This window comes from Chelonia mydas, chromosome 7 (assembly GCF_015237465.2).
Source record: "Chelonia mydas isolate rCheMyd1 chromosome 7, rCheMyd1.pri.v2, whole genome shotgun sequence".
Classification (NCBI taxonomy): Eukaryota; Metazoa; Chordata; order Testudines; family Cheloniidae; genus Chelonia; species Chelonia mydas.
In genome coordinates, this window is record NC_057853.1 from 56,196,247 (window position 1) to 56,223,457 (window position 27,211).

At 43.1% G+C, this 27,211-nt stretch overlaps 1 protein-coding gene across 9 annotated transcripts in view; it reads right to left on the bottom strand.

Annotated features, from left to right (window-relative positions):
• Positions 1-27,211, bottom strand: part of MARCHF8 (E3 ubiquitin-protein ligase MARCHF8) — a 184,548-nt gene that overhangs the window by 147,325 nt on the left and 10,012 nt on the right. For 7 of the 9 annotated variants that reach the window (XM_043552291.1, XM_043552294.1, XM_037904580.2 and 4 more), the window contains exon 2: positions 2,347-2,531. In XM_043552291.1, the coding sequence (XP_043408226.1) occupies positions 2,347-2,448 (102 nt within the window). In that variant the 5' untranslated portion in view covers positions 2,449-2,531. Of the gene's footprint in view, positions 1-2,346; positions 2,532-9,233; positions 9,345-27,211 lie in introns of all 9 variants that reach the window. The other 2 variants (XM_043552292.1, XM_043552298.1) reach the window with 1 other exon arrangement.

The window sequence follows — 27,211 nt, forward strand, 5'->3', positions numbered from 1 at the left end:
ATCCAGAAGGATCTCACTCTGCTTTCCACCACCCATGGAGTTCTAACTCCAAAGCATTAGCTCAAAAAACTCACCCTATGACAAGGGAAGTTATTATTTTATCTTGAAAGTTAAACAAGCACTGAGCTGGAGTAACAAAACCACATCTTGACCTTGAGTACCAATAGCAGGATACAGGAAGTTGGGAAATTTCCAACTTGAAATGTTTCCTTTAGCATTTATATGGATAATTAAGGAAATCTACATTTACATTAGCTAGGAGAACACAATCAGGGCATAAGCCAAACACTAACTACCAGGGGTTTGGAAGAGGCGTCCATTAAAGGCATGCTAGTCCATAATTACAGGGTTTAAGTTATGAAGCCTAGAGTCTCTTTCTTTCCTCTGCAGTGGTTCACAGAATCCCTGTTTTAAAGAAACAGATTTTCTCCAGCCTAACTTTAATATCACACGCTCTAGTAACTCACGAATAAGAGGAAAAAGTAATCAACCTTTCTGACTAAACAGCATCAAGAAAATGTATAGAAGGAGCTTTCTTAATATGGAAGTAGCAGAGCCTGCTGCCAAAGAGGAAAAACAGGTTTAGAAACAGACCTGGGACTCTCACTCCTGGGACTGCAAAAGGATAAACAGATCCCACAAGTAGGCACCAGGCATGATTGCAGCTAATTCGTATGACCCACACTGGAGGGTCATCAACTCATACTTAGTGCTTGTTTGCTATGGAGTAAAACAGACTCCTTATCTTCCAGGTTGGAGAGTGTGATGTTACTACATGGAATAGGCTGATTCCATACAGAAGAGGAATGGAGTGAAAAAGTATTCCAAAATGAAGGAGACCACACATCAACCACTTACAGCTAGAACTGGAAGAAACACCAGGTGCTACAGGCAGCAAATGTGAGACTCTAGTCCACCCCCTAGGAGAGGATGTTCCACAACCAAGCAGGACTAACTTCCAGCCTGGACCTTCAGACAGAAAGCAGACTCACACCACCCAGCCTGCCCCCAAATGCTTGCTGAGATACAAACCATAAGGGTTAAAATCTGTTGATTTTTTTTTTTTTTTAAAGAGATGTTATTAAGCATGTAGGGCAAAATTCAGAGGCAACAAACTATGGGGTAAGTTACCCATACTGACTTAGATAATTAATATTTACTTACGGGCTAAGTAGATGTAATTCATACAGCAAAGCGATAGAAGGGGGCAGAGGGGTTGTAGCCGGAGAGCATAAGAAGAGAGCCATGGCTTTCTTTGTTCCATCCTTTCTTACACCCTCTTGCTGGTTGCTCTTCCTGCTACAACCCTGCCCTTCTAGACCTTTACCATGTAAATTATGCCCACATAACCCATTTGTAATTTACATCCCATTAGAATTTGGCCTTTCCTGAACATTTAATCCTAATCTGTGAAATTTCCCTCTCCTGGGTTTGTTCCATTATATGAATATTCTTTTGATCTGTTTTTTGTGACAGTAAAAGTTTAAAAACATCTAGGAATGCTTTGAAATTTGTAGATGACCCAAAATGCAAACATACAGTACATTTTTGACTATTATATTGATATGTAATAAAATCTTTGGCTTGGATGGAGGCACAGTAAGACTAAATAGAATTGTTGTGTATGGCACAAGGACATGATATGCTAGAAAAGAAAGACTGTCAAGTGATTCAGTCATTAGAATCCAATCAATCAGTCTCCTACTTTTTTGGTGTTATGTTTCACTCTACACAAAGAAAAACAGATGCTTTAAGTCTTCTTTTCCCTCAGATCACAACAAGAAAACAATAAAGAACAAAAGTAAAGTCTCCAGGAGAGTGCCTAGGGTGTGTCTCTCCCCACTGTAATAGTCCATTCTGTGTGGACTACAATATGGCTGCCAGTCAATGCCAAAAGCAGAGCCCATGAAAATTTAAAGATGAAGTACACAAGAGTCAAAACACTCATTTAACTGCACACCCGTCATACTATTTAGCGCAAAAAATGAACAGCAGCAGAAGCTATCACACTACAAGCTCACTAATAATACCATCACACCCTGCACACAATACACCCTGCTGTCTTTAATTCTTATGCAGAATGGATGGCTGAAATTTGTATTTTGCTGACGTTAGACCACAGCGATCCCCAGTCTTGTGCGGCTGATTGTTTAAATGATTAATACAACAATAAAGGAACAAAGGGGCCAGGAATTCCTTGTGCAGTCAATACTCACAATATTAATGGAAATTTTGGTGCAGAAAGTACACAGAATGAGGCCTCATGTGGTAATTTGATAAAGAACTGTTATTATTAGTCAGAAAGGGTTGGGATAATTTCCTATGAAAACAAGGTTCTGACATTACCTGTTCCTCCCTCTCTTTTTCTTTGGTCTTGCTCCTAGAGACTCTGGAAGAGGTGACATCCCGAGCTGGAATTACAGAGATCTGATGCAGTGGCATGTTCATCACACCGTCCTGTTTGGTCCTCTCATTTAAAGGAAGGAGTCTTTGATGCAGGACTCATTTAGTGCCATTGCTGGGCCTTGCACCTAAAGAAAGAATGAAAAGCGTTAGCATTGTTTGAAATTCAATTATTCTGATTATTATTTAACCATACAAGTTAAACAACAAATCAGACTAACACTTCATGTCTGCTCTTTGGATAATAGAACAGAAGTAAGCTTTCACACACTGGCTGGATCAGGAATTGAAACTCGGAGGCAGACATGTTCACACCTAGGGCAGAGATTCCAATCCACACCCAGGATGGAGAGGGAACTGGGGTTATGGAGCTTTTCATGGGCAATCTTAATTCTGGCATTTCCTAACTTTTGAGTGCTTTACTTGGCTATCTTAATAATGTTGCCCAGTCTCCTTGCCCAGCCAGAATCAGTTCCCGCTTCTTGCTTCCCCCTACTCCAATCTGGCTCCCAATCCCAGTCTCCTCCCTCAGGCTCCTTATCCAATCTAAATCCCAACTCAGGCTCCTTGTCCCAGTCTCCCCCTCTTCCCGGCTCCTTGTTCTAGTCTCTTCACTCAGCAGTCTCAGTTCTCCCATCACCCCTTGCTCCTTGTCAGATCTGTCTCCCATTCTCCTCCCCATCAGGTTCCTAGTCCCAGTCTCTTGGTCCAGCCAGTCCCCAGTTTCCCCCCCACCCCTCTTCCTAGCTCCTCAGCTGATCTCAGTATTTCCCCTCCCAGACAACTGGCTCCCAGTCATTCCCCATTTCCCTCTCCAAATTTCAAGTCCTTGCTCCAAAGAAAGGGGGTTAAATCAGCTTAACTGCATGTCTCCAGGGTGTGGATTTTTCACACCCCTGAGTAACTTTTTCAGTGTAGTGCAGCCCTAAGCATGCAAAGTTTTAGCCCACAGTGTGGAAATAGGATGTTATGACTGAAACTGTTATGCAGACTTAACTATAATGAATGCAGCTGTGAATAGCAATTAAGGCGCTCGGACACTATGGTGATGAGTGAGTGCTGTATACAGAATAGAACTGAGCAAGTTGGTGGCCTCTGTCCAGTTCCTAATGGACAAAGCACCACAATTGCTACCAAAGAGATCAAAACAGGAATGACTCAGAGACTAAACTACCTTTCCCCACTACCTGAGGTAGTCACTCCAGATCAGGGAAGGGAAGTTTGCACTGTCACTGATTGCGTTGCACTTGCTGTGTCGATATGAAAGCAGGATTTCCATTTCCAGGGCTGTACTGTAATTCCCGTGCTAGAGCTGCTCAAAACATACCAATTCTTTTTCATAGGAAATTACAAACAAAATTATCCTGGAAATTTCCCCATGAAGATATTTCTGGCTTTTTCATTGAAAAGAAAAAAAAAACAATTGAAAATTTATACTTATCTAGATAGGTTTTTAAAAACCAATTGGGGGGTGTTGGTAAACATTTTCAATGTCTGAGAAAAGCCAAGTAGGTGAGGGAATAGCTTTTATTATTGGTGGAAGAGACACGCTTTGAAGTTTACACAGAGCTCTTCTTCAGTTTTAGTTTTCTCATCAGAACCACACCCCAAGAAAACATTGACCAACAAGAAAAGACTCTATTGGTCAAAAAGCCATTTTTAAAGTTAAATTTTTTAAAGATTATATATTTCAAACAGCTCTATCCAACACCTTTCATATCCACAAAGAAACAAAAATGATACATTTATACAGAAGTGAGCTTTGTAACTTCTCTTGGCATTTGTAGAAATAATATTCATACATTAGCAGTGGGAAGAAATCTCTTGAAAGAGGAGTCAAACACAAGAATACTATGAAGCATGGGGATTGCTATTTTTATTGCAGTAGTGCCTAGCACCCTGAGTCACCAATCAGAAACCCATTGTGTTAGGTACTGTACACACATACATCCTTCTTTCACTAGCATAACTTTCAACCAAAACAAAGAGTTATCAGTATTACAAGTAGACAATCAAGAGAGCAATAGTTTGCCTTGTGTTTAGGATTCCAGAAACACATATTGTGAAATCAGCAATATTGATCTGAAAAGCAAAAAGTAATTAGCAACACCTTTTATTAGATTAGCAAGTTTCTATTAAATGAAAAATTTAGAAATACTTCAGGTCACAGAGTGTTTAGTTTGAACCTACCCTGCAACAAATTAAGCACAATCAATGGTATTTAAAGGAAGGGATTAGAGAGGAATTAACACAACAGGGGCTGCATTAAATAAGACTACATGAATCAAGATATATTATGGAAACAAAAGAAAACTACAACTTTGGGTTTGGTTTTTTTAAAACTCTGTGATAGCTGAAAATGGAGGTGTGCAGATAGGGATCCAATATATTATAGAGCTCATCCACATGGAAGTGGTATAACCCAGTACTCAGTATCTTTGCTTAACACATATTGTACAAATATATTATGAAATAATGTTTAATTGAACATTTTAAAGAAAGGCCAGGCTTCCAAGGACTTCTAATTCTGCATAGGACTGATTCTGTTCCCATTAAAGTTAGTTGGAGCTTTGCCACTGACTAGAATGGGAGCAGGATCTGCCTTTAACCCTCACAATGTCAATGAAGGTAGTTAACTACTGCTGCATACTTTTGTAGCTCTTTTCAGCTGTAAATCCCAAGGCACTATATAAAGGGGTTAATGTCCTCAATATCCTCATTTTACAGATGGAGAAACTGAGGTACAGAAAATGAAGAGACTTAACCAAGGTCATACAACAAGCCAGTAGCAGAGCCAGGAATAGAACACGAGTTTCTTGTGGTCTATCTGCTGGATCGTTCTGCCTGCCCACGTATGGGGCCAAGTTGACCTCAATGGAGATACAGGTACACACCAGTGTGGGCATCTGGCCCATAGCATATATAGAAGAATGCTAGCAATTACAAGGCATATCAAAACCACTGAACATAATGCATGCATAGCATTTAGATGTCAAGCACGTGGAAAAGAAAAAAAAGTATCCTCTATGTTTATTCCTCTCAGATGAATGAAGAGCAAATTTTTCAGACGGGGTATTTCCTTCGTTGTAGAGGGTTTGGGGAGAAGGTGAGTGCATGTGGGACTTATCAGCAATAGTTAATCCAAGTCAGAGCACAAATAAAATGTGACGCATGCCCATGTGTCCGACACGAACCTGTTTAGCCTCATTTTCCAACAGATGCCAGATGATAAAAGCCGGACAGTATATAACCACAGGAGGAGTGAGACGACTATCAAACTGCAGTAAACAAACTAAGAGTGGAAGTTACTTTTCCCAAGTGCACAAAGGAAATGAAGCATAATAGTTGATCTACTAATGAAAATATGTACAGTAAATTGCCCTCCCTATGCTATTAATGCTGAGGATTAGAGGGGGATCAGTGCTGTACCCATCTCTAAAGTTAGAGCAGGCAGCATGTAGAGTACAGATAGTGCCCAGCTAGCATGGGTATAAACAGCAATGTAGATGGTGAGGCATGATTTAGGTGGGTAGAGTAGAGTGCCCTACATGCCTGCACCCCCAGGATATATATATCCTACAGGGGCTCTCTCCATGCAGTGCCACCCTGGTCAACACTGCTATTTTTAGCAGTGTAGTGTCCCTCTGCTGGAGCTTTTCTCCCACACAATGAAAGGCTCTGGCAGCTCCCCTCCTGCCAGGGTCTCCAACTCCCCCCCACTATTCACTGCTGTCAGAGCCTTTTATTGCAGAGTGTAGCAACACACGGGCACCGCAACGACAAGTGTGGACATAGCCTGCCTTTCCTAGTGGCATGTAGCTACTTGTGCATTGCCTGTTCTCTACATCATAGAGTATCAGGGTTGGAAGGGACCTCAGGAGGTCATCTGGTCCAACCCCCTGCTCAAAGCAGGACCAATCCCCCTTATCATGTTAAGTGTAGACATAGCCTAAGGGGGAGCCTGCAATTTACAGGCTGTTGAGCCTTATGGCTACACTGGGAACAACAGAAGAGTTAAAAAGCACCTCGTTTCTGTCAGGTTATATTAAACAAGCCAGACTTGCTTCTCTATAGGCACATAATACTTCTATGACAGCTTGTGTTAGAATTCTTCAAGAGAGTTAAACTAGTAGTTCTAATCCAATTAGATTATCAGAAAGTATACAATACGGTCTCGCCCTCATGAGGCTGCTAAGGAAACCTAGTAGCCGCTGTGTGAGAGATAAAAGCTTATCATGGATTACAGGCATGGCTAGAAAAACATAGGAATATCAAATAATTCCAAACTGGTAGGTCAAACTATACATTCTCCTAGGACTCAGTGCTGGGGTCACTATTTTATCCTCAAGATGACATATCACTAGCTCTACTGCAATAATTAAAATGATAAACTTACTAGAAGTGATTAATTGACTTGTATAAAAAGTACAGACACCCGAGGCTAGTAGAAAGGCAACACCACCTGATGGAAAATGTGATCTCAATCCAGCTCCAAATGCATGGATGTCCACATGAAATCAAACAATCCAAACTCCTACCATCACAGCTGGCACCAATGTGGCCCCTTTGGTGGCAGCCTCATTAGAGAAGTCAAGGGCTGAAGAGGCCATGGGTACTGGACTGCAATTCTCACCCCAGAGGCAATTCCTCCAGGTCATGGATGAGGCACACTGCCAGGACTGTGACTGGGGAAGCTTGAATTTCCACTGCCCATTCTGTACCCATTATGGCTTTGTCTACACTGGAGTCTGTTCTTCTAAAAATTCCCACCACTGAAGCTACAACAGTCAATGGTGCAATTGCTACCATAGAGAGCATGCCAGCAACTGTCAGGGTTTCGACAGCACTGGAGTGAAATCCTGATTCCACTAAAGTCCATGGGAATTTTGCCATTGACTTCAGTGGAACCAAGACCTGCTCTGAGCAAGGTAGACAAAACAGTTGCTAAAATGTCAGCAGTCATCTGGATCTTTATCTACATTACTGCTCCAGTTAGGCTACCACTGGTAGAACTACACTAGCAATAGCAATGAGAAGAAATTTTAGGGAAGAGAGAATACCATAGATGCAGCCACCGTGTAATGACAGCAGCCTTCACTCATGGGTGCAAGAGTGAGAATCTATTATAATAATGCATACATCAGTGTTCTACAACCTGTGGGACCTCACAGATGGACACAGTAAATCCCTGCTTCAAATACTGCTGGCTAACATGCGTGCACTTGGGACATTGGCTCCTCTTTCTAGCAGTGCTTCTGCACATGTGCTTTAGCAATCTGTACGCAAAAAGGAGGGAAGCTGAAGCAGGAGCAGCAGTGAGGCTGCCTTTAAGAGTCCCTTAGGCCAAATCACTTAACTTCTCTGTCCCTCAGTTTCTCCATCTACAAAATGGGGATAACATGGACTTATCTCATGAATCATCTGTGAGGTATGTCATAAGAAAAGCTTATAACTAAACAGACTTTCAGGCTCTGCTGGTTTTCCCCCCCCAATTTCAGGATTCTCTCCCCTGTTGATCTGAAGTGTTAGTTTGAAGGCCGAGTTCCTTTTTGCCAGGAATCCCTTCACAGGCCTGGGTGAGTGTAGTACTTCAAACAGACCATGGCTTCCTTTCTAGAGGTGTGTCAACTAATGAGACCCAGGTTGAGGCAAAGATGTACAAAGTAAACTAAGCTCTCTGAATAGGCAATTTAAATAATACAAACAAAATACCACCACATTCTCCTACTACTTGACACATTTTCATTGATGGCATTGACACTGTAGTGGCATTGTCAGCAGATTTACACAGATACTTCCAATTTAAAGGCACACTGATCAAAATGGTGGGGCGGGGTGTAATATATATGTATATTTTTAAACTGCTCTTACAGTGAAGGTCCACAGAAATATTTTCAGTACCGCTTTTTTCTTGAATTCAAATGGAAAAAAAAAAAAACCTTTTAATTCCAAAGGAAATACTTTTTCCACATGATGCACAACTGGCCTGTGGAATTCATTGCCACAACATATCATTGAGGTCAAGAGTTTAGCAGGATTAAAAATAAAGGGCCAGGCTTTACAAAAGCAAGCATTAAAAACAATTTTAAAACCTTAATTTTGTAACAGCTGTAAACCACCATGTTTCAGGACATGACTGCTTCCAACTAAGCAGGGATTAGGAAGAAATTTCTCCTATGCGGAGGTTATTCCATAATTGCCTACTGCAAGGTTTGTTGCATCTTCCTTCAGCACACCTAGCACTGGCCACCATTGGTGCAGCATACTGCACTAGATGGACTACTGGTCTGATTTGGTATGGCAATTCTTATGGGGTTATTTCCAACAAATAAACATTCTCCTGCAGTGTTTGCAATCTGATTATTGCAGCACTGTGCTCCTGCATGAAAATGTGACAGTGAATGTGACTTGAAACTTGTCAAATTTCATTTTTTAAAAAAGCATAAATTGTAGTAAGTAAATTAGACTTTTAAAAAAACCTGTTTGAATAATTTAATATGTTGCATAACAAAAGTAAGGAAAGATATAATGTGATTTATTTTATTTTAGGTGACAGTGTTCCTCTAATGCATTCAGTGACATCGCCATGGGCAGTGATCTTGCCAAATTTCACCGGCTAAGCAGGACGAATTCTGGTCAATACTTAGATGGGAGACCCCCAGGGGGTCCCCAGCCTGCTAAAGAATTAGGTGAAGGATTCAGCAACAGGCATCCCTCCCTTCAAGCCCTGGTCTACACTGGGGGGGGGGGGGAGGGGAAGAGACCTAAAATACGCAACTTCAGCTACTGGAATAGCATAGCTGAAGTCAGCGTATAGTAGGTCGACTTACCTGGCCGTGAGGACGGTGGTGAGTCGACCGCTGCTGCTCCCCTGTCAACTCCGCTTCCGCCTCTTGCAAGCTGGAGTTCCGGAGTTGACGGGGAGTGCGTTCGGGGAAGACCTGCCCAAAGTTAGAAGTGAATCAATCTGTCAACAAAGTGTTAGGTGGCATTGTTCTTGTGAAGGTGTTGATGTGAAATCTTAAACACTTGTGAATGTTAGGAGTCCCCCTGACATTTTCCAGAAGAACAGAGTGACCTGGCCATGTTCCTGCTTGGGTTGTTACTTTGCTTACTACTTCGCAGTTTCAACTGAATAAGATATTTGCCTACTTTCTGTAGGCTACAAATGCAACTTACGCTGCCACTCCAAACCCTACTAGTTAGTTCATTTACCAGTTTGCACATTTTATTTGTTTTGAGCTTCTCAGAACTCCTCCCCCACTAATGTAGCTTCAATAATCTTTTCTGGAGATAACAGATGTGCATTCTCAAAAAGAGGATCTTGCATCTACATTTTATTTTGTTTTACTGTGGCTTAATCAGTATTTTGTTAGCAGCAGAGTTAAAGGCATATTATCAAAGCTCATGGGCTCATCATCCAGTTGCAAACATGAAAACTAAACCTATTTTCTATTCCAGAAGTTTAAAATTAGGAAAAAAAGAAAACACTTTTCTCTCTCTCCTTACCCCACCCTGCCTATGTTGGTGTTTCCATTTATTGTAAATGGCCAAGAGCCGAGTGATCCAGATTCTGTTCTCAGATTCGGTAGTGCAAAACTGGAGCAGTGCCACAGAAGTGTATGGCATTAATCTGGATTTACACCACTTTAACAGAGCACATAAACTTTCATAGTGTACTAGTTCAGTAGAAACTTTGCAGCTTGTTGATATTAATTTTTCTCAGTTCCCCTTTTTTCCCCCCACTTGCTACTAGCCTAAAAATAAAAGTTTTCTTGCAAGAATGCTAACGTTTTCTTTGAACAATGTTATGGAGCAATTAGGAACAATGAAGTCAACTCTGCCACTATTATATGGGTATGGACTACATGTCATAGAGATAAATATATATAGTAGATATCGAGACACTAGAAAACTCACTAAAGAGGTCTGCCAACCTAAATAATTCTATTCAAAGCTGGAGTATGATTGTGTTAGACAAAACAGTTTGTTAGAAAAGAATACTGCTTATCCATTTGCACTATAGCATTGAAAAACTATGGGCCCATATCTCAGAGCACTCAGCTCCACCCGATTTCAACCTCATAGAATCAGGTTTCAGAGTAACAGCCGTGTTAGTCTGTATTCGTAAAAAGAAAAGGAGTACTTGTGGCACCTTAGAGACTAACCAGTTTATTTGAGCATGAGCTTTCGTGAGCTACAGCTCACTTCATCGGATGCATAGCATATCGTGGAAACTGCAGAAGACCTCTCATAGAATCAGGCTCTGTGTTTGCTTAAACAACAGTCCCCATCAAATCAGTTGTTCAGAGTCATTAAGACCTAGTTTGTTAACATTCAACGGAAAACAAATGCCAATTCTCTGTGTTTTAATAACAAAGAAATAAAGGAGCCATTATGGTCCTTTAGGTTTACACATTATTTGTTTTATAAAATCACTAATTGCAACTGTACTATATAATGAACAGAGCAGTGATCATTATTGAGATTCCTGTGGTACCCATCATGTACAGCTTTTTAGAATACTAAAAATGATCTCAGAAAAATAACCTGGTACAAGCAAAAGGAAATTCAGAGGTAAGGTTCAAATTCCATTCTCAGCAGACCTTGCTGTATCAGGAATTCTTAACAGACACTCAGAGTGAGTCTTAAACAGAATAATGTTCCAACACTCACATAAACATTTTGGTTTTTATGCCAGTCAGCAGCTCTCTACCTGCTCCACATGATTTTAGAATCCATCTTCAAAGGGCACTTCTTGCTCCATCACCTGGACACCCAGCACTGCATCTCCACTTTTCATCAAACTTACTTGGTCAGTGCATTAAATGCTCCTGAATAAGGGACACATGAATCACGCAAAATCTGTTCTAAGTGTTTAAAGCCTTGCTCTGAACAGGGTGTAATGTTTGTGACGGGTTGGATCACAACCTTGGGGCTGCCAACTGATGTGCCAAGACTACTTCCGCCCCTGCCATCCCGGGACTCCAGAACCCTGCTTGGTTGTGCCAGACACGCTTGCCAGCCACAAACACAGATCCAGGTCTAAACCACGTCCCACAAACTGCAAGCTTAACTGAAATCAGCTTAAGAAGTGGTCCTGTCTTTAACACTCAGACGCCCAACTCCCAATGGGGTTCAAACCCCAAATAAATCCATTTTACCCTGTATAAAGCTTATACAGGGTAAACTCATAAATAGTTCACCCTCTATAACACGGATAGAGAGATATACACAGCTGTTTGCCCCCCCCTCCCCCCAGGTATTAATGCATACTCTGGGGTACATAATACGTGATTTATTAAATACAAAAAGTAGGATTTTAGTGGTTCCAAGTGATGACAGAGAGCAAAGTGAATTACCAATCAAAATAAAATAAAACACGCAAGCCTATACCTAGTACAGTAAGAAAACTGAAGAGAGATAAAACCTCACCCTCAGAGGTGTTCCAGTAAGCTTCCTTTTGCAGACTAGTCTCCTTCTAGTTTGAGTCCAGCAATCACTCACACCCCCCTGTAGTTACTGTCCTTTGTCCCAGTTTCTTTCAGGTATCCTTGGGGTTGGAGAGGCTCTCTTGAGCCAGCTGAAGACAAAATGGAGGGGTCTCCCAGCGGCTTAAATAGACTCTCTCTTGTGGTTGGAGACCCCCTCCTTTCTCCTATGCAAAGTCCAGCTCCAAGATGGAGATTTGGAGTCACATGGGCAAGTCACATGTCCATGCATGACTCGGTTTTTACAGGCAGCAGCCATTGTTCACATGCTACCTTGAACGTCCTCAGGTAGACTTCTTATGTGGATTGGAACCTTCCAAGATCCATTGTCCATTAAGTGTTTCTTGATTGGGCATTTAACTTGCACACTGCTCTCCAAAGAAGCTGACCAAATGCCTTACTAAAACCTACTTAAAATCAAACCAGTATACAGCCAACATTCATAACTTCAAATACACAAATGATACATGCATACAAATAGGAGGAATGTATTCAGTGGATTATAACCTTTACAGAGGCACGTGTACATAAAACATATTCCAATTATGGTCATTTATACATTCATCAGCATATTCCCATAAAGCATTATGGGGTGCAACGTCACAATGTTACTGCACAAAACAAGCTGCAGACATATCGCTCTGATATTGGCAGCTCCTGAGCTAAGCAGGGTTGGGCCTTACCAGTATTTGATATGTTCCACCAAGGAACACACAGCTATTCTGAGAAGCGCCTTTCTTCCTTCTGAGTCAGTACTGAACCAATGTCCCAGTGCGAAGTTAGGGGGTGAAATTTAAAACCCAAGGTCCTGACAACGTAATCAATTATGATCTCATGGTGCATTTAAGAGAAGAGATATTAACAATTGCATCCTAACCAAACCAATTTCTACATCAAGTAATTACCCTTGACCTCACTGCACCCCAACCCCACGAATGGAGATTGTTTTCTCCTTGATTGCATGTCCTAATCTGTTGTTTAGTGGTATTCTACACTGTTTAATGGCTGCTACGTTCCCCCCATCACAGAGGTGGCTGCTGTTCAGTGGTGGTGGGTGATGTGATTCTCTGTGTACCCCATCCTTGTTTAACGAGGAAAGAATAAAGCTTGATTAGTGTGCATGCAGATTGTCAAGTGAAAGGCAGTAGAGAAGGGCAGACTATCACTTTCAGATTTATATACACACACAACACTTGATCAGCAATGTTTTGGCAAAACAAGCTTCAGAATAGCTACTAAAACCTCAGCACTGAACTTTGTAGGGTTAAACAAAATCCCTCCACGTTATTTTCGATGCACTTTCACAAGAGCATTTTTAGATGTTATTTTAAAATAAACACTTCACAGTTTATCCAGTGAATGTAAATCAAATACTCATGTCATGCAAGAGCTCAACAGGGTGGATAACAGAGGCAAATCCTGCCATTGAAATCAAGGGGCTGTGCGCAGGAGCTGGGAGCAGGCTTGGCCCATACACTTTAGAGAAGCTGTCTTTTAAACCAGTTGATTATAGCGGTCTTCACTAAATAATGCCTTTTTAAATAATTAATGTAACTGCAGCATTCACTCTATTCCTTATTTCAATTACAGGGTATTTTGTGAATATTGTGGTATAATGTTATCTACCTACAAAGGCACAATAGGAAAGATTTTAATGGTGACCACTGTAGATTATCCTTTTTATTACTACCTGTTAACTTATTGTTTAAGGGAGAGGGAGGAATTACCTTGTGAAGGGTGGGGGGGGGGGGGGTGGAGCTGATGAATAAGAGGAGGAGCAAGGGGAGCTGCTGAACATGTGGGGTGGGCAGGTGGCTCCAGGCTGGGATGGAGCACCCCGGTAGTTTCAACTGTCTTTCCTATAGCAGTTCTTGGGCGGTTGGTGCTCCCAGGTGGCAGTGCCCTGTCCCATCCTTCACACCCCTGTCGGCCTGCATATGTGTTCCTGCCCCTCCCTGGGCCGGGTATCTCCATCAGGACCCATGGTGGATGGAAAGAGAGACTGGGGAGTCCTGCCAGCTTTCCGACAACTGGTCTGATTTAATGTGCCGCAATGGCGACTCCAGCCCTTTCTCTGGGTTCCACTCTTGTCTCCATCCCCTGTGTATGCATGCGACTGGGAACATAGCCGGATTCTGCTCTCGCTTCCACGAGGACAGTGGGGAAGGAAAACATAGATCCATCCCCACATCAATACTTCCATTGGTGGGGAACTAGTGTCCTCTCTCCTCCCGCCGAGTTCCACTGCCACAGATTACTGAAGTCTGCTGTCTTTTGTAATAAATACATTGCCAAAGAAGGATTCACAACAAATAATGCAAAGCTTTAAAGTTGGGGGTCAGGGTAGCAGTAACCCAACTGTCCTCCCCCTACATTCTATTTTCCCTGAGAGACACCCACTACCAAAGGCTCAGACCTTTGCTCCTGCACATATAGATTGCTCAGCCCTGATAGCAGAAACTAGCAAGAGTTCTGTGGTCAGTTCAACTTGCCTTCAGTGTCATCCAGACTTAATTAATCTTGTAGCTTTCTGAATCTTTTCCAATTTTCAACATCATCATTTTGAAAGTGTTGACACCAGAGCTGGACACTGTACTCCAGCGGTGGTCTAATAATTGCTACATACAGAGGTAATCCCTACTTGATATCCCTTTCTTTATAGTACATTCAAGGATCATATTAGCCCTCTCCTTACCACAGCACTGCATTGGGACCTCGTGTTCAGATGGTTATCTACCATGACCCTCCAAAGCCCCTTTCAGAGTCACTACTTTCCAGGATACAGTTCCCCATCCTGTATGTATGGCCTATGTTCTTTGCTCCTAGGTGTATGACCTCGCATTTGTAAAAACATGTTTTATTGCACCCAGTTTACCAAACAATCCAGACTGATCTGGATCAGTGACCTGTCATTATTTACCACTCCACCAATGACACTGTCATTATTTACCACGCTACCAATCTTTGCATAAACTGCAAACTTCATCAACAACGATCTCATATTTTCTTCCAGATTGTTGGTAAAAATATTGAATGATATTGGGCAGAGAACTGATCGCTGTGGGACTCCACTAACACCTCCAGGTACAGCTGGAGATCAGCCAGTTTATAATCCATTTAACATGTGCCATATTGATTCTATATAGTGCTCATTCTTTAATCAGATTGTTGTGCAATGCTAACTCTTGCAGAAGTCTATTATGCCAACACAGCTACTTTTATCAAGCAAACTTCTAACCAAGTCATAAAATGATATGAAGTTTGATTGACAAGGCCTAGTTTCCATGAAGCTATGTTGATTGCCATTAATTATGCCTCCATTTGCTTGAATCCCATGTCACCCGTTTCAAGCTGCTCAGGATCAACATGCTACCATATAACCTGTGTTCTATTAACAGCTTTCTATTTGGTTTAACAAGAAATATTGGGGTATTCTTGAGCCTTGGTTCATAATAAATACATAAAAGATCAATAGGACAAACTAATGCCAGTCACTGCCACACAGGGGGCAATGGGAATTAGGGGCTCAAGCATCCAGGCCTGATGGGGTGTGAAGCCTCTTACATTGTTCTCAAGCAGCACCTTCCAGCTGGCACTGAAGGGAGGTGGATGAAAGTTTGTGGGAAGTGACATGAAACGTCATTCCAAGTCATAATCAAGCAAATGCCCAGGATGGGAGAGTTGATCAAAGCACTTTGGCTGTGGCTGAATAAAACCAAAGCAAATAAATGCAGGGCTGCAAAGGAGAAAGAGGAACTGGGTCAATACACACTGCGGGTGTGCACTCAGTCATTCGGGGGGGGGGTTGGGCAGAGAGAGCGAGCACAGATGCAAAGAGAGATTATGATTCCCCTATAGGTTGTCACAATCCAACTAAGCAATATTTCTTCTTTCAGGAACAGAAACAAAGGACAGGAAAGAGAACTTTTAGAGCCCTCACTATAGTGAAAAGGACCTCAGAACACCTCAACCAAAAGTGCTCATTTCCCCTTCTAAATTATCAAATTTGTCACCTCGGGAAAAGACTCTGCAACTTTAAATACAATTTCCTTTAACCAAAGGATTCAAGGTGGGAAAGTCCCTGGCCAGCAATACTTACAGACTAGTAAAGGAAATTTGCATGCAAGCTTCTGACTCGACATAGGAGACCACGTGATACAGCACAGCAACGTCTACGTATAGTTTTAACTTATTTCCCCTTCTCCACCATAATCTGTGAAGAGTTAAATGAAAACTGTGTAACCCAGAGGAAAATAGCTCTGGGTGTATGCTCTACACTGATCTTACAAAACTAATGAAGAATTTTAAAACAAATGCATCCATTTACACAGAAAACTGAAAGTGTGTGTTTTTTAAACACAGTGTAAATATTTATAACAGAACATACTGACAAGACAAAACAATCTCATTATTGTTTAAATGCCAACAGTTCACATTCTATATTGTACACAGCTAACAATGATGTATTTTTAGGAAAATACTCTGCTATATCACTTACGTTTATTACAACAGGTGATAATGTTTGTTAAAGCTACTTACAAACTACAGGAGCCTAAGCAACCTTCTTTACAAATTTTCAAATGCTAACAGGCTTAAATATTTCCCCAAAGCAGGGGTAAGGAGAATATGCCATTGTTTGAACAATTTTATAGCTTACTTTTGAGAAGCATGAAATTCTAACGTGTCTCCCCATCTCCAGGCAAACAGGAAATTTCCAAAATTACATGTCTGAGGTAAATCATGCAAAAGTCTTTAAGCTGAAATAGGCTGTGTGTTTAAATCAAAGGCACCTTTCTACACATTTAGATTACTACCTACATTTTTGTAAATCTAAAGAAATTCTAGATTTTGTCATCACAATAAGCCTTAAAATTCACGTGATGAACTAGCTACAAATTACATTCTTTGAATTGACATAATACGACAACTGGACATGTCTGAGTCAAGTCTTTTCAAAAGGTTCAAATGTACAGCAAAAGGGGAAAGGGCATCAGGACTCCTGGGTTCTATTTCTGGCTCTACCACAAACATACTGTATGACTCTGGGCAAGTTCCTCTTTGTGTCTCAATTTCTCCATCTGTAAACTGGGCTGATTCTTATCTACCTTTTAAAAGAAATTTGACATCCTTGTACAGATGGATTTGTAGGGGTTTCCATTTATAAATGGGCATTTACCAGAAGTTAACACATCACAATCCCTGAGGTCACAGTTACTTCCTAGTTTAAGTACAGGGAAATACCGACGGGGGTGGCAGGGAGAAGCAACATTAAAGTGCTGCCGCAGCAGCGCTTTAACATCGCTACTCCTTCCCCCTCGGCCCCCGTCAGCTGCCCTGCCAGTACGGACCCTACCAGCAGGGCTGCCGACAGGGGGAGGCAGAAGGGGCAATGACATTAAAGCACTGTTGTTGCCCCTTCCCAAGGCCTGGCGATTTAAAAAGGCCTGGGGCTCCCGGCCACTGCCGCTACCGCAGCAGTGGCCGGAGACCTGGACCCTTTTAAATCGCCACTGGAGCCCCAGGCGGCAGGGGCCAGGCAGTGCGGATGGGCTGGCTGGGGGAGACTGACCCCCCCCAGCCCCGCCCCTTCTGCCTGATAACCCAGCCCCCATACTGATAAGAATTTATTATAACTTTCAGCCCTGGAAATACCACAGTGTGTCAGATATCACAAAGTGGTGGTAACTGTTGGTGAAGGTCATTTGAATGGTGAGTGCTGTACATTGTTTGTTCCTTTGTTCTCTAGTGTTGTAGTTTTTAACTTTTACCATTCCAAGACACCACCCAGGACCTCCCATCCATCTACCTGGTATCTAACTGGAACACCCCCACCTCCATTTGTTTAACAACATGAGAAGTGCAGGGTGATCATTAGAGCAGAGATTCTTGTGAATGGAATTGGAAATGCTCAGTTGTATAGGACCTCCGAAGCACAACTAAGACACGCCAATTAACATGTTTTAAAACCCACTTAGCACTCATTATAGACAGACAGTCTGGTTTAAAACTTGAGCTGGTTGTGGTTCCATAGGGCAGCTCACTGGATCTCTCTGTGCCTCAGTCCCTGCCCAGTCTTATCTTTTTTAGACTGTAAACTCTTCAGGGCAGAACACTCATAACAGAAAATGTGGAAATGGCAGAAGTGCTACTACAAAGACTTTTTTGTTTCAGTTTTCACCAAAAATTTTAGTAGTGACTGGACCTTTAACATAATGAATGCCAGTGAAAATGAGGTAGGATCAGAGGCTATAATAGGGAAAGAACAAGTTAAAAATTACTCAGACAAGTTAAATGCCTTCAAGTCACCAGGGCCTAAAAAAATGCATCCTAGAATACTCAAAGAGCTGACTGAGGAGATATTTAAGCCATTAGCAATTATCTTCTAAAAGTCATGGAAGATGGGTGAGATTCCAGAAGACTGGAAAAGGACAATTATCGTGCCAATCTATAAAAAGGGGAATAAGGACACCCTGAGGAATTACAGACCAGTCAGTTTAACTTCAGTACCCCGAAAGATAATGAATCAAATAATTAAGCAATCAGTCAATTTGCAGACACCTAGAAGGTAATAAGGTGATAAGTAACAGTCAGCTTGGATTTGTCAAGAACAAATCGAGTCATACCAACTTACCAGCTTTCTTTGACAGGGTAACAAGTCTTGAGGATAGGGTGGAAGTGGTAGATATGGTATAACTTGACTTTATAGGTCAAAGTCAGGTTTGGGTTGGATATTAGGAAAAAGTTGAGGTTGGACATTAGGAAAAACTTCCTAACTGTCTGGGTAATTAAGCACTGGAATAAATTGCCTAGGGAGGTTGTGGAATCTCCATCATTGAGGATTTTTCAGAGCAGGTTAGACGAACAACTGTCAGGGATGGTCTAGATAATACTTAGTCCTGCCATGAGTGCAGGGGACTGGACTAGAAGACTTGCCGAGGTTCCTTCCAGTCCTACACTTCTATATATGTGCAGCACATAGCAAAATGAAACCCTAATCTTGTTTGGGGCCTTCAAGTACGTGAATGTAATACAAATAGTGAAAAATACCTACAGGTATCTTAAGTGCTTCTTAATACCATCCATAGCCATGTAAGTAATTGCTGTAGCTGCCACAGGGAGCAGATGTGACTGACGAAACGAGAGGTGATGTCTCTTGTGAATCCCACCGTTAAGATGTGGTCCGTGCTATGAGGAGTTTAATAATCCCTGTGCCGTACTGTTATTCTTCAAAGGAAACGCTCTATAAAGCCCTCATCCAGAGTTCAGTTTCCAAGGGTGCCATGAAAAAAATTATTTCCCTAGAGCTCCATATCATACGTAGTCCCAACAAACTGCAGCCTGATTTGAAGCCTATGTAGTAAGAAAGAAAGATAAACAAAACCTGTATGATTTCTTCCTCTCTCAAGTGTTCCTGCTGTATTTTTTAATACCAGGCACCCAACAGCACAGAGATCTAGGACAAACAGCCAATGCTTTCCTCAAGCCAGCCCCACAAATGAACGCTGACACCACCCCGTACCAACAGTGACTACATACTGACACCTCAGCACAAACACATTTCCTTTCATTACTCAGTTATTCCTCCAAGTAAGAGAAGGGAAACATTCATGTCATTTTCATTCTCCCCTTTACTCTCTACAACTGTGCTTCTATGCTAGGAGAAAATAAGAAACTGACATGACTGAGCCTCATAGACAAAGCATTCCTTACTCAAATCTACAATGAAGCTATTCATCTCCACGGTACCTAAAATAGCTACTGCCTGCGACAATGAAACTGATCTGCGGCTCTGTATACATGTTAGTTAACGCCTTTATACATTTCCAAGAGAGGCCTGTGTTCACTTAAATTCTTCTCACCTCTCACCTTTTTAGCTTAATTCTCAACCTCGCTGCAGCAAGCCATACTTCACAGTGCGTGATATGGTTGATCCCTGCTGGACTTCAGCAACTTAGGGTTTCAAAATACAGTACAACTCAGCAAACAAATATTTCTCAGAGCTCACAGAAAACCCCTTTGGCAGGCTAGGCCTTTGTACAGAGATAATAGATAGGCTTCCTTAAACTTCAGCCATAACACTAACAATACCAACCACATACACCAATACAAATATATCAGGGATTTAGAGAAATACCATAGAACTGTGAGAGTGCCTATGTACCTATGTGTACACCCACCCACACATGCTTATATACTTTGGGTCCAAGTCCATCAAAAATTATTCACACGCTATATCACCAAAATCTAGAGAACTCCATTTCCCTACTGCTTAGGTGCCTGACAGTTTTTAGCAAGTCAGACCCTGAAGTAAAGGCCTTTCTGAAGTTAGACACACATCAGCTGGTACCCGGGATAACTTCCAGCGACCCCTCACAGTAGGTCATTAGAGCGCAATGTTTTGTCAGACAACCAAGTTCAGAAAAAAGGTTGTAACAGAAAGAAAGCTCTAGTGGTGGAGTGGATTTTTGGTTGCTACTGTGCATCCACAGGGAAATTAAGGAAGATTAATGGGAAATTTTACAGACAGGCAAAGTCTGGAAAGGAGACAGGATCATGACCATGCCACTGACATGGACTGGAACAACACATTTTGAAAAGCTATTACCTTTAAAAATAGCCTCTCCGCCTCCTCCCTTAATAGATGCAGTTTGCTTCAAATTAGCCTGGACAAGAGCCAGTGAAGTGAGCCAAGTGCTCAATAAGTCCCAAGATAGGAAGCATTCTGGATCGAGTGATCACAATATTATGAAAATCGGAAATATTTGTGAGGGTAAGACCAATACACTTTAAGAAATAATTTGATTTTACAGGAGAGAGAAATGCTCCAAAACATTTTTTAACCAAAATTCTGTTAACTGTGGGGGAAAGTGTCACTTGAGAACCCTCTTTGTGTCTGCCAGAACTTTTAGAATGATAGTATTCAAGACTGCAGCAGAAAAATACATTCCCTGGGACCCATGCCTGAAGTGCCCAGGAAATGCATTTTTGTAGGGCAGCAAACAATACCACATACACTCATTCTTACAGCAGAACAACCTGTTAAAAATTAGCATAGACATGCAATGCCGTGCACAGCATAAATTCGTACCTGGACTAGACAGACAGAAGCAATGTGGAGATAAAGTTAAAGGTTAATTTTTTTTAATTTTATTTTAAATGGGGAAATATTGATTTAAAATTGATAATCAACAACTTGATTGTCTGGTGTTACAGAACCAAAATAAAAGTTCCCAGTGAAATGACTACCAATTACTTTTGCTGTGCATGGTTATGACAGCTAGGATGTTTCACTCCAGAGATGTGCTATACACAGTTATTTTCTGCGCTCCTGCAATGTAAAAATGACCAAAAATTGATCTTTTGGGTTTGTTTCTGCATGTAAAATCATTTTCTCCCAGCATCATGGGAAAAATCCAGGGTGCTACAGGAAGTGGTTTTTATACTTTAGTAGGTGGCATTCTTCCCTTGAAGTCATTACTAGGGCCCTACCATTTTGATCATTTTGGTCCATTTTGATCAGTTTCACAGTCATGGGGTTTTAAAAATCGTAAATTTCATGATTTCAGCTATTTAAACCTAAAATTTCACAGTGTTGTAATTGTAGGGGTCCTAACCCAAAAAAGAGTTGGGGGGGGGGGTCACAAGGTTATTATGGGGTGGGGTTGCAATACTTCTACCCTTACTTCTGCTCTGCTGTGGGCGGCAGCACTGCCTTCAGAGCTGAGCAGCTGGAGAGCGATGGCTGCTGGCCAGGAGCCCAGCTCTGAAGGCAGAGTGGCCACCTACAGCAGTGCAGAAGTAAGGATGGCATGGTATGGTATGGCCACCCTTATTTCTGCATTGCTGTCTTCAGAGCTGGGCCCTTGGTCAGTAGCTGCCATTCTCCAGCCGCCAAGCTCCGACAGCCGCAGTGCAGAAGTAAGGGTGGCATTGTATGATATTGCCAGCCTTACTTCTGCGCTGCTGCTGGCAAGGCGCTGCCTTCAGAGCTGGGTGACCGGCCAACAGCCACCACTTTCTGGCCACCCAGCTCTGAAGACAGCACAGAAGTAAGGGTGGCACTACCACAAGCCCACTAAAATAACCTTGCGACTCCCCTGCAACTCCCTTTTGGTCAGGGCCTCCAATTTGAGAAATGCTGGGCTCCCCCATGAAATATGGTCTTTTGCGTGCTTTTACCCTATACTATACAGATTCCATGGGGGGGGGGGGGGGGGGAGGGGAGGGACACACCAGATTTCACGATCCATGATGCGTTTTTCAAGGCCATGAATTTGGTAGGGCCCTAGTCGTGACTGTGCCCGCCATGGTACCAGGGAGTACTGTGCTACTAGATGTGCTGACATAAAACTGCTGTCTTGGAAGACATTATTGTATTTTATAGGCAAACATGCTGTTCAGTGACTGGCATTGTGTGCCTCTTGATGTGACATGGTGACATGAAAGCCTCTAGGCTGAGACGTGTAATATTCCTGCAAAATTCTATTAGACAGAAAGTGGTAGGAAACAATTCTCTGTAATGCACATCTCCTAACATTTCCTGCAAGGTCTTGTGGCATCTCCACATTGCAGCGACTTTGACAGCTTCCTATGTGTATCAATAAGGATAATAACTATGACCTTACATTTATATATCACCCTTCATACAAATAAACTTTGGGTCCTACAAGGTGCTAAACAGCTCCAATGGCAGGGTTCCCTTCTCTCTGACACCGAAAGGTAGCCACCTCTGAAATAAAACAAGACAGCTGTTTAAAATCAGCACAAAACACTGCACAACAGCTTAAGGCAGAAAGTGAAGAAAAAAACACTACAGCCATATAAACAGTAGGGAATTTGTTTTGTAAAGGAATACAGAATTTAAGTTAGTCAATTTTGAAATCATGTCCAGGACACTAAGGTTAACAACAACATGATTCTTGCAACCACAAAAAATGCCAGGGAATTTTATTGAGCACAAGTGACCAGGGATGTGGTTTTACATCTCACCCGAAGGTAAGGGGACTGTTGCCCCCTTACTAATATTCAGTGGGGGTGTTTTGGTTGGCTAGCTCCCAGTACTAAAAGGGGAAGGGTCTATGGGAAACCAGGACCCTGAGACTGATAGTCCTCAGGAATAATGGGGAAAGGCCAATGCTCCAGGTCAGCCTGAATGACAGGGTGGGCAGGCTAATCAGAGAGTCAGGAGGCCAGGGAGGTCCCGTCCTCCCTGTGAGCTGGATTTGCCTGGGTCAGACAGAGTGGGGCCAAGCTAAGGAGAAAGCAGGGGCCAGAGCTGAGCTGGGGAGCAGAGCTGTGCCAGATCCAGAGGGGCTAGAAAAGCAGCCCAGAGAGAGCAGACTTGCCCTGGGAGCAGAGCTGCAGCAACCAGAGCCAGAGGGGCCAGAAAGGCAGCCCAGGAAGCAGGTCCATGCTGGGAGCGGAGTCACAGAAGCAGCCTGCAGAGCAGACCTGTCCTGGGAGCAGAGCTGTAGCAACCAGAGGCAGAGGAGCCAAAGAAGCAGCCCAAGGAGCTGGAGGCAGAGCAGCAGCAGCAGCAGTGCTGAGACAGAGTGGTGGAGCTGGGGCTGGAGCAGTCCGGAGCTGGGTGCGGTGAGCAGCTGGGGAGAGCGAGGGGGACCCTGGGCAGCGGGCCCAGCACAGGGAGACGCCTCAGCCAAGAGGCTCTGCAGGCCAGGCTTGGATCGTAACCCCAACAGGGCGGGGGCGACACAGGGAAGAAGGGTCCTACCACTTAGAGCCTGAGAGCATGTGGCCACCACCAGAGCAAGTGTCCAACCCACAGCATCCCTGCAGCACAGCCAGGGCCTGAGCAGGAGGCCTGGGACTTACAAGGAACAGACTGTGAACTGCCCTGACATTCCAGAGACACTGTTTGTGATGTTCCCTGCCACAGAGCGGGGTGATGTTTTTCCTTTAACTTTTTCGTATTCTTTTTAAAATTAATTGTTGATTAAATAACTTGCATTTGCTTTAAATTGTATGTAATGGTCCGTGGGTCAGAGAAGTGCCCAGTGCAGAGAGAGTACCCCGGAGTGGGGACACCCTAGCCCCTGCCCTAGGTGACCACAGCAGGGTTGAGGGTCAAGCCCCCCAGGAATCCTGGGCCCAGCCTTGTTGGGGTTATGAGGACTCTGCCAGACAGAAAAGTGGAAGGGGAGTTCTCAAGAGCAGGGAAGCCACTGGATAAAGGAAGTGGGAGCGAGGACTCAGATCCTTTCGCTAGCCCATTTCACCGGGATAGTGCAGAAGCCAGGAACGTTCCCCACAATAGGGGGACTATTCCCCTGCTTACACAAATCACAGCACTCCTTTAGCACTCTTTAGAACTGGGCACTCACTCAGCAGAATGCCATCAATACCACTTCTTACAGCACCTGTTTTCTCCCTGGAGGTTTCCCTTCCAAGTATTGATCCAGCCGACCTTGCTTAGCATATGAGATGAAATGAGTTCAGAGTGGGAGGTAGTATGGCTATCAGTTAATGCTTATAAATAGGGGTAAATGGTGGAAATACAACCTGGATTATCTTTAGTATTTTGCTAGTTGAACAAAAGAAGCGGACACTTATAAAATACCCATCACAGTTCCTTATACCATACTATAGACATCCAGGTTCAAATGCAACCTCTAGAATCCTGCTCTTCAAAGTAGCAGCCAACATCACACACATCTATCCACCATCTCTGGGGGGAGCAGAGAAGAGAAAAGAGCAAGTAGCCATTTTTCAGCTGATAGGGGACTTTGCAAGGCTCCTGAGTTTCTCTCATCACAGCTCTCTCAAAACCTGGAAGCAGCGAGAGGAGATAAAAAGTGTCTGTCTGGAATTGGAAAATCTTATAAAGCATACAGCTGCAGGAACACCTCCACTCCATACACTGCAATGAAGATGGTTACAACTCTTGAAGTAATCAGCATCCCTGACAGCTGTCAGACTGAAAAGGTACCTTTTCTTGGAGGAAGCTTGGAAGGGCTCATGATAGCACACCGCACCATTTTCTAAGTCTCCTTTTATTGCCCTCTCTCAGGTAAAGTGATCGGGGACAGTGCACAAATGTGACCTCATTTGGTGACTATTTGGTAGATTCCAAGAGAGAAAACGGCAAAGAAATATGGAAGAGAACAAGTCTGACTTAGGGCTTGATCAGGAAATGTGCTGAGTTCCCTCAACCTGCCATGTCTACAAAGATTGTTGAGGGTTTTCAGCACCTCACATGATAGGTCACAACCTTAACTTTGTCATTTTCCCCACTTGAGTGCTGTACCATGCAACCTTAATCTTAATATAGCTCTTTTAAGGACTTTCCCATTTTGTGACCTCTAACCTCTTTTGATTTGCAAAAAAGCTAATACATGCAAATTACACAATCTTGTATAACTTGGCTGGAAAACACTAAAATGCAGTTTCCCCACACACTGTGGGATGTCCACAGGGGAGATAACATCTCCAGTAACAGCCTTGGGAGCTGCAGGGCTCCTAAGGTGCATAAGAGCAGGGCTCTTTCCCCACTCACCTGACAAAGTATGCATCAACCAGCATAGGCCATCATATCTTACAAGGGCTGTAGGGACAGAAATTTTATTAGCCGAAGTTTGCTTCTTTCTATTCACAAATTGTCAAAGAAGATATTACTTTTTTCTCTAATTTATTCTTTATTTTGAATAATTTCTGTGACCAATAATTTTCTTGATCTTTAGGTTTGGTAAAGATCACTTTGTTACAGAAAGTCACAGAAAGAAACACAGGTGAACCAAATTTGTTTGGAAAATTTGCAAAAATAATGCAGATCTTAGTTACTGCACTATTTGCCAGGCTCTATTCACAGGAATTTGGGAGAAATACCTTTGGCCGTTTGATCTTGTGATGGCAATAAGCCATCCTGGACAGTATGTTGAAAGAAGGAGAACCTGAAGAAGAGCTCTGTGTAACCTTGAAAGCCTGTCTCTTTCACCAACAGAAATTGCCCCCAAACCACCTTGTCTCTCTAGTATGTTGGAAGGACAGTCAGATCTGGAAGGACTGCATGGGGGAAGACAGGTCAAAAGGAATGGTAGGATGCTAGCCTGGAACTCAGGAGACCGGAATCCAGCTCCTTGCTCTGCAAAAGACTTTGTGAGATCTTGGGGAAGGCACTTAGGCATTGTGACACTGAGCATTGCAAAGCCTAACTTTTAGGTGCCTAGAAAAATCACAGGAACAACACCGAGATCCACAAAGCCTGAGTTAGGCACTGAGGCTCTTATGCAATGAATGGGGAGAGACAGGCACCCTAGAACATGTTTCACAAAAGCCAGCACGCTAGGTGGGGAGCCGGGTCAGCTAGCCAATGGGAGATGCCAACAAGAGGGGTGCATGGTAAGCCCTGCCCCTCTCTTGGAGATAGGCACCTCCCTGCAGCCTGGACTTAGGTGCCTATCTCCACTAGCGATCCCCAAGCTGGGGGATGACAGGTGCTCCTCCGCTTAAGTCGCATGTGGGGCCCGATCTGGCAGGCATGCTCAGAGGCTACTTAACTCCACAAAGCAGCCCCACGGAAGATGGGGAGGAGGAGGAGGAGGAAGGTGAAGATGCCGCCCTCCCTTATAACTTTAGCCCAATGATTAGGATACTCACCCAGGATGTGGGAGACCTTGGTAAGGAGAAGAGATCTGAACAGGGATTGCCATCTTTCAGGTATGTGCCCTAACCACTGGGTTATAGAGAGATTTTAACTTTCTCTGGCCCAGTTTAATTAAATAAATAATTGAATAACATTAAGTAGAACAACTTCAACAGGGGAGACTGAGGGAGCCCCACATCAGAATATCCCACAGCCCAGTGGTTAGAGCACTCACCTGACAGGTGGCAGATCCCTGTTCAGATCTCTTCACCACATCAGGCAGACATGGGAACTTGAACCTGTGGTCTCCCACATCCTGCTTTAGTACCCTAACCCCTGCGCTAGAGGCTTTGTGGAGTTAAGTGGTCTCTAAGCGTGCCTACTGGATCAGGCCCCATGCAACTCTAGGCCTGTCATCACCCCAGGGCTTAGGTGGGATATAGGCACTCAGACGCCTAGAGTGAGGCAGTAGTGCGCAAGCCCAGAGACAAAAACATAGGCCCCTACAGAACTTTCAATGCAAAACCATTGGTGTTGAGCAAGTGTAGGCACCCACAAGTTAGGCAGCAGCTGAGAGAGAGAGTTTTGTGGGTCACAATGGCACCTAAAAACAGGACTTAGGCACCTAAATAGATTTATAGATTCCACCCTCAGTCTCTGCATGCCTCAGGTCCCCATCTATAAAATGGAGATTGTAGCAGGGCACTTCCCAACTCAC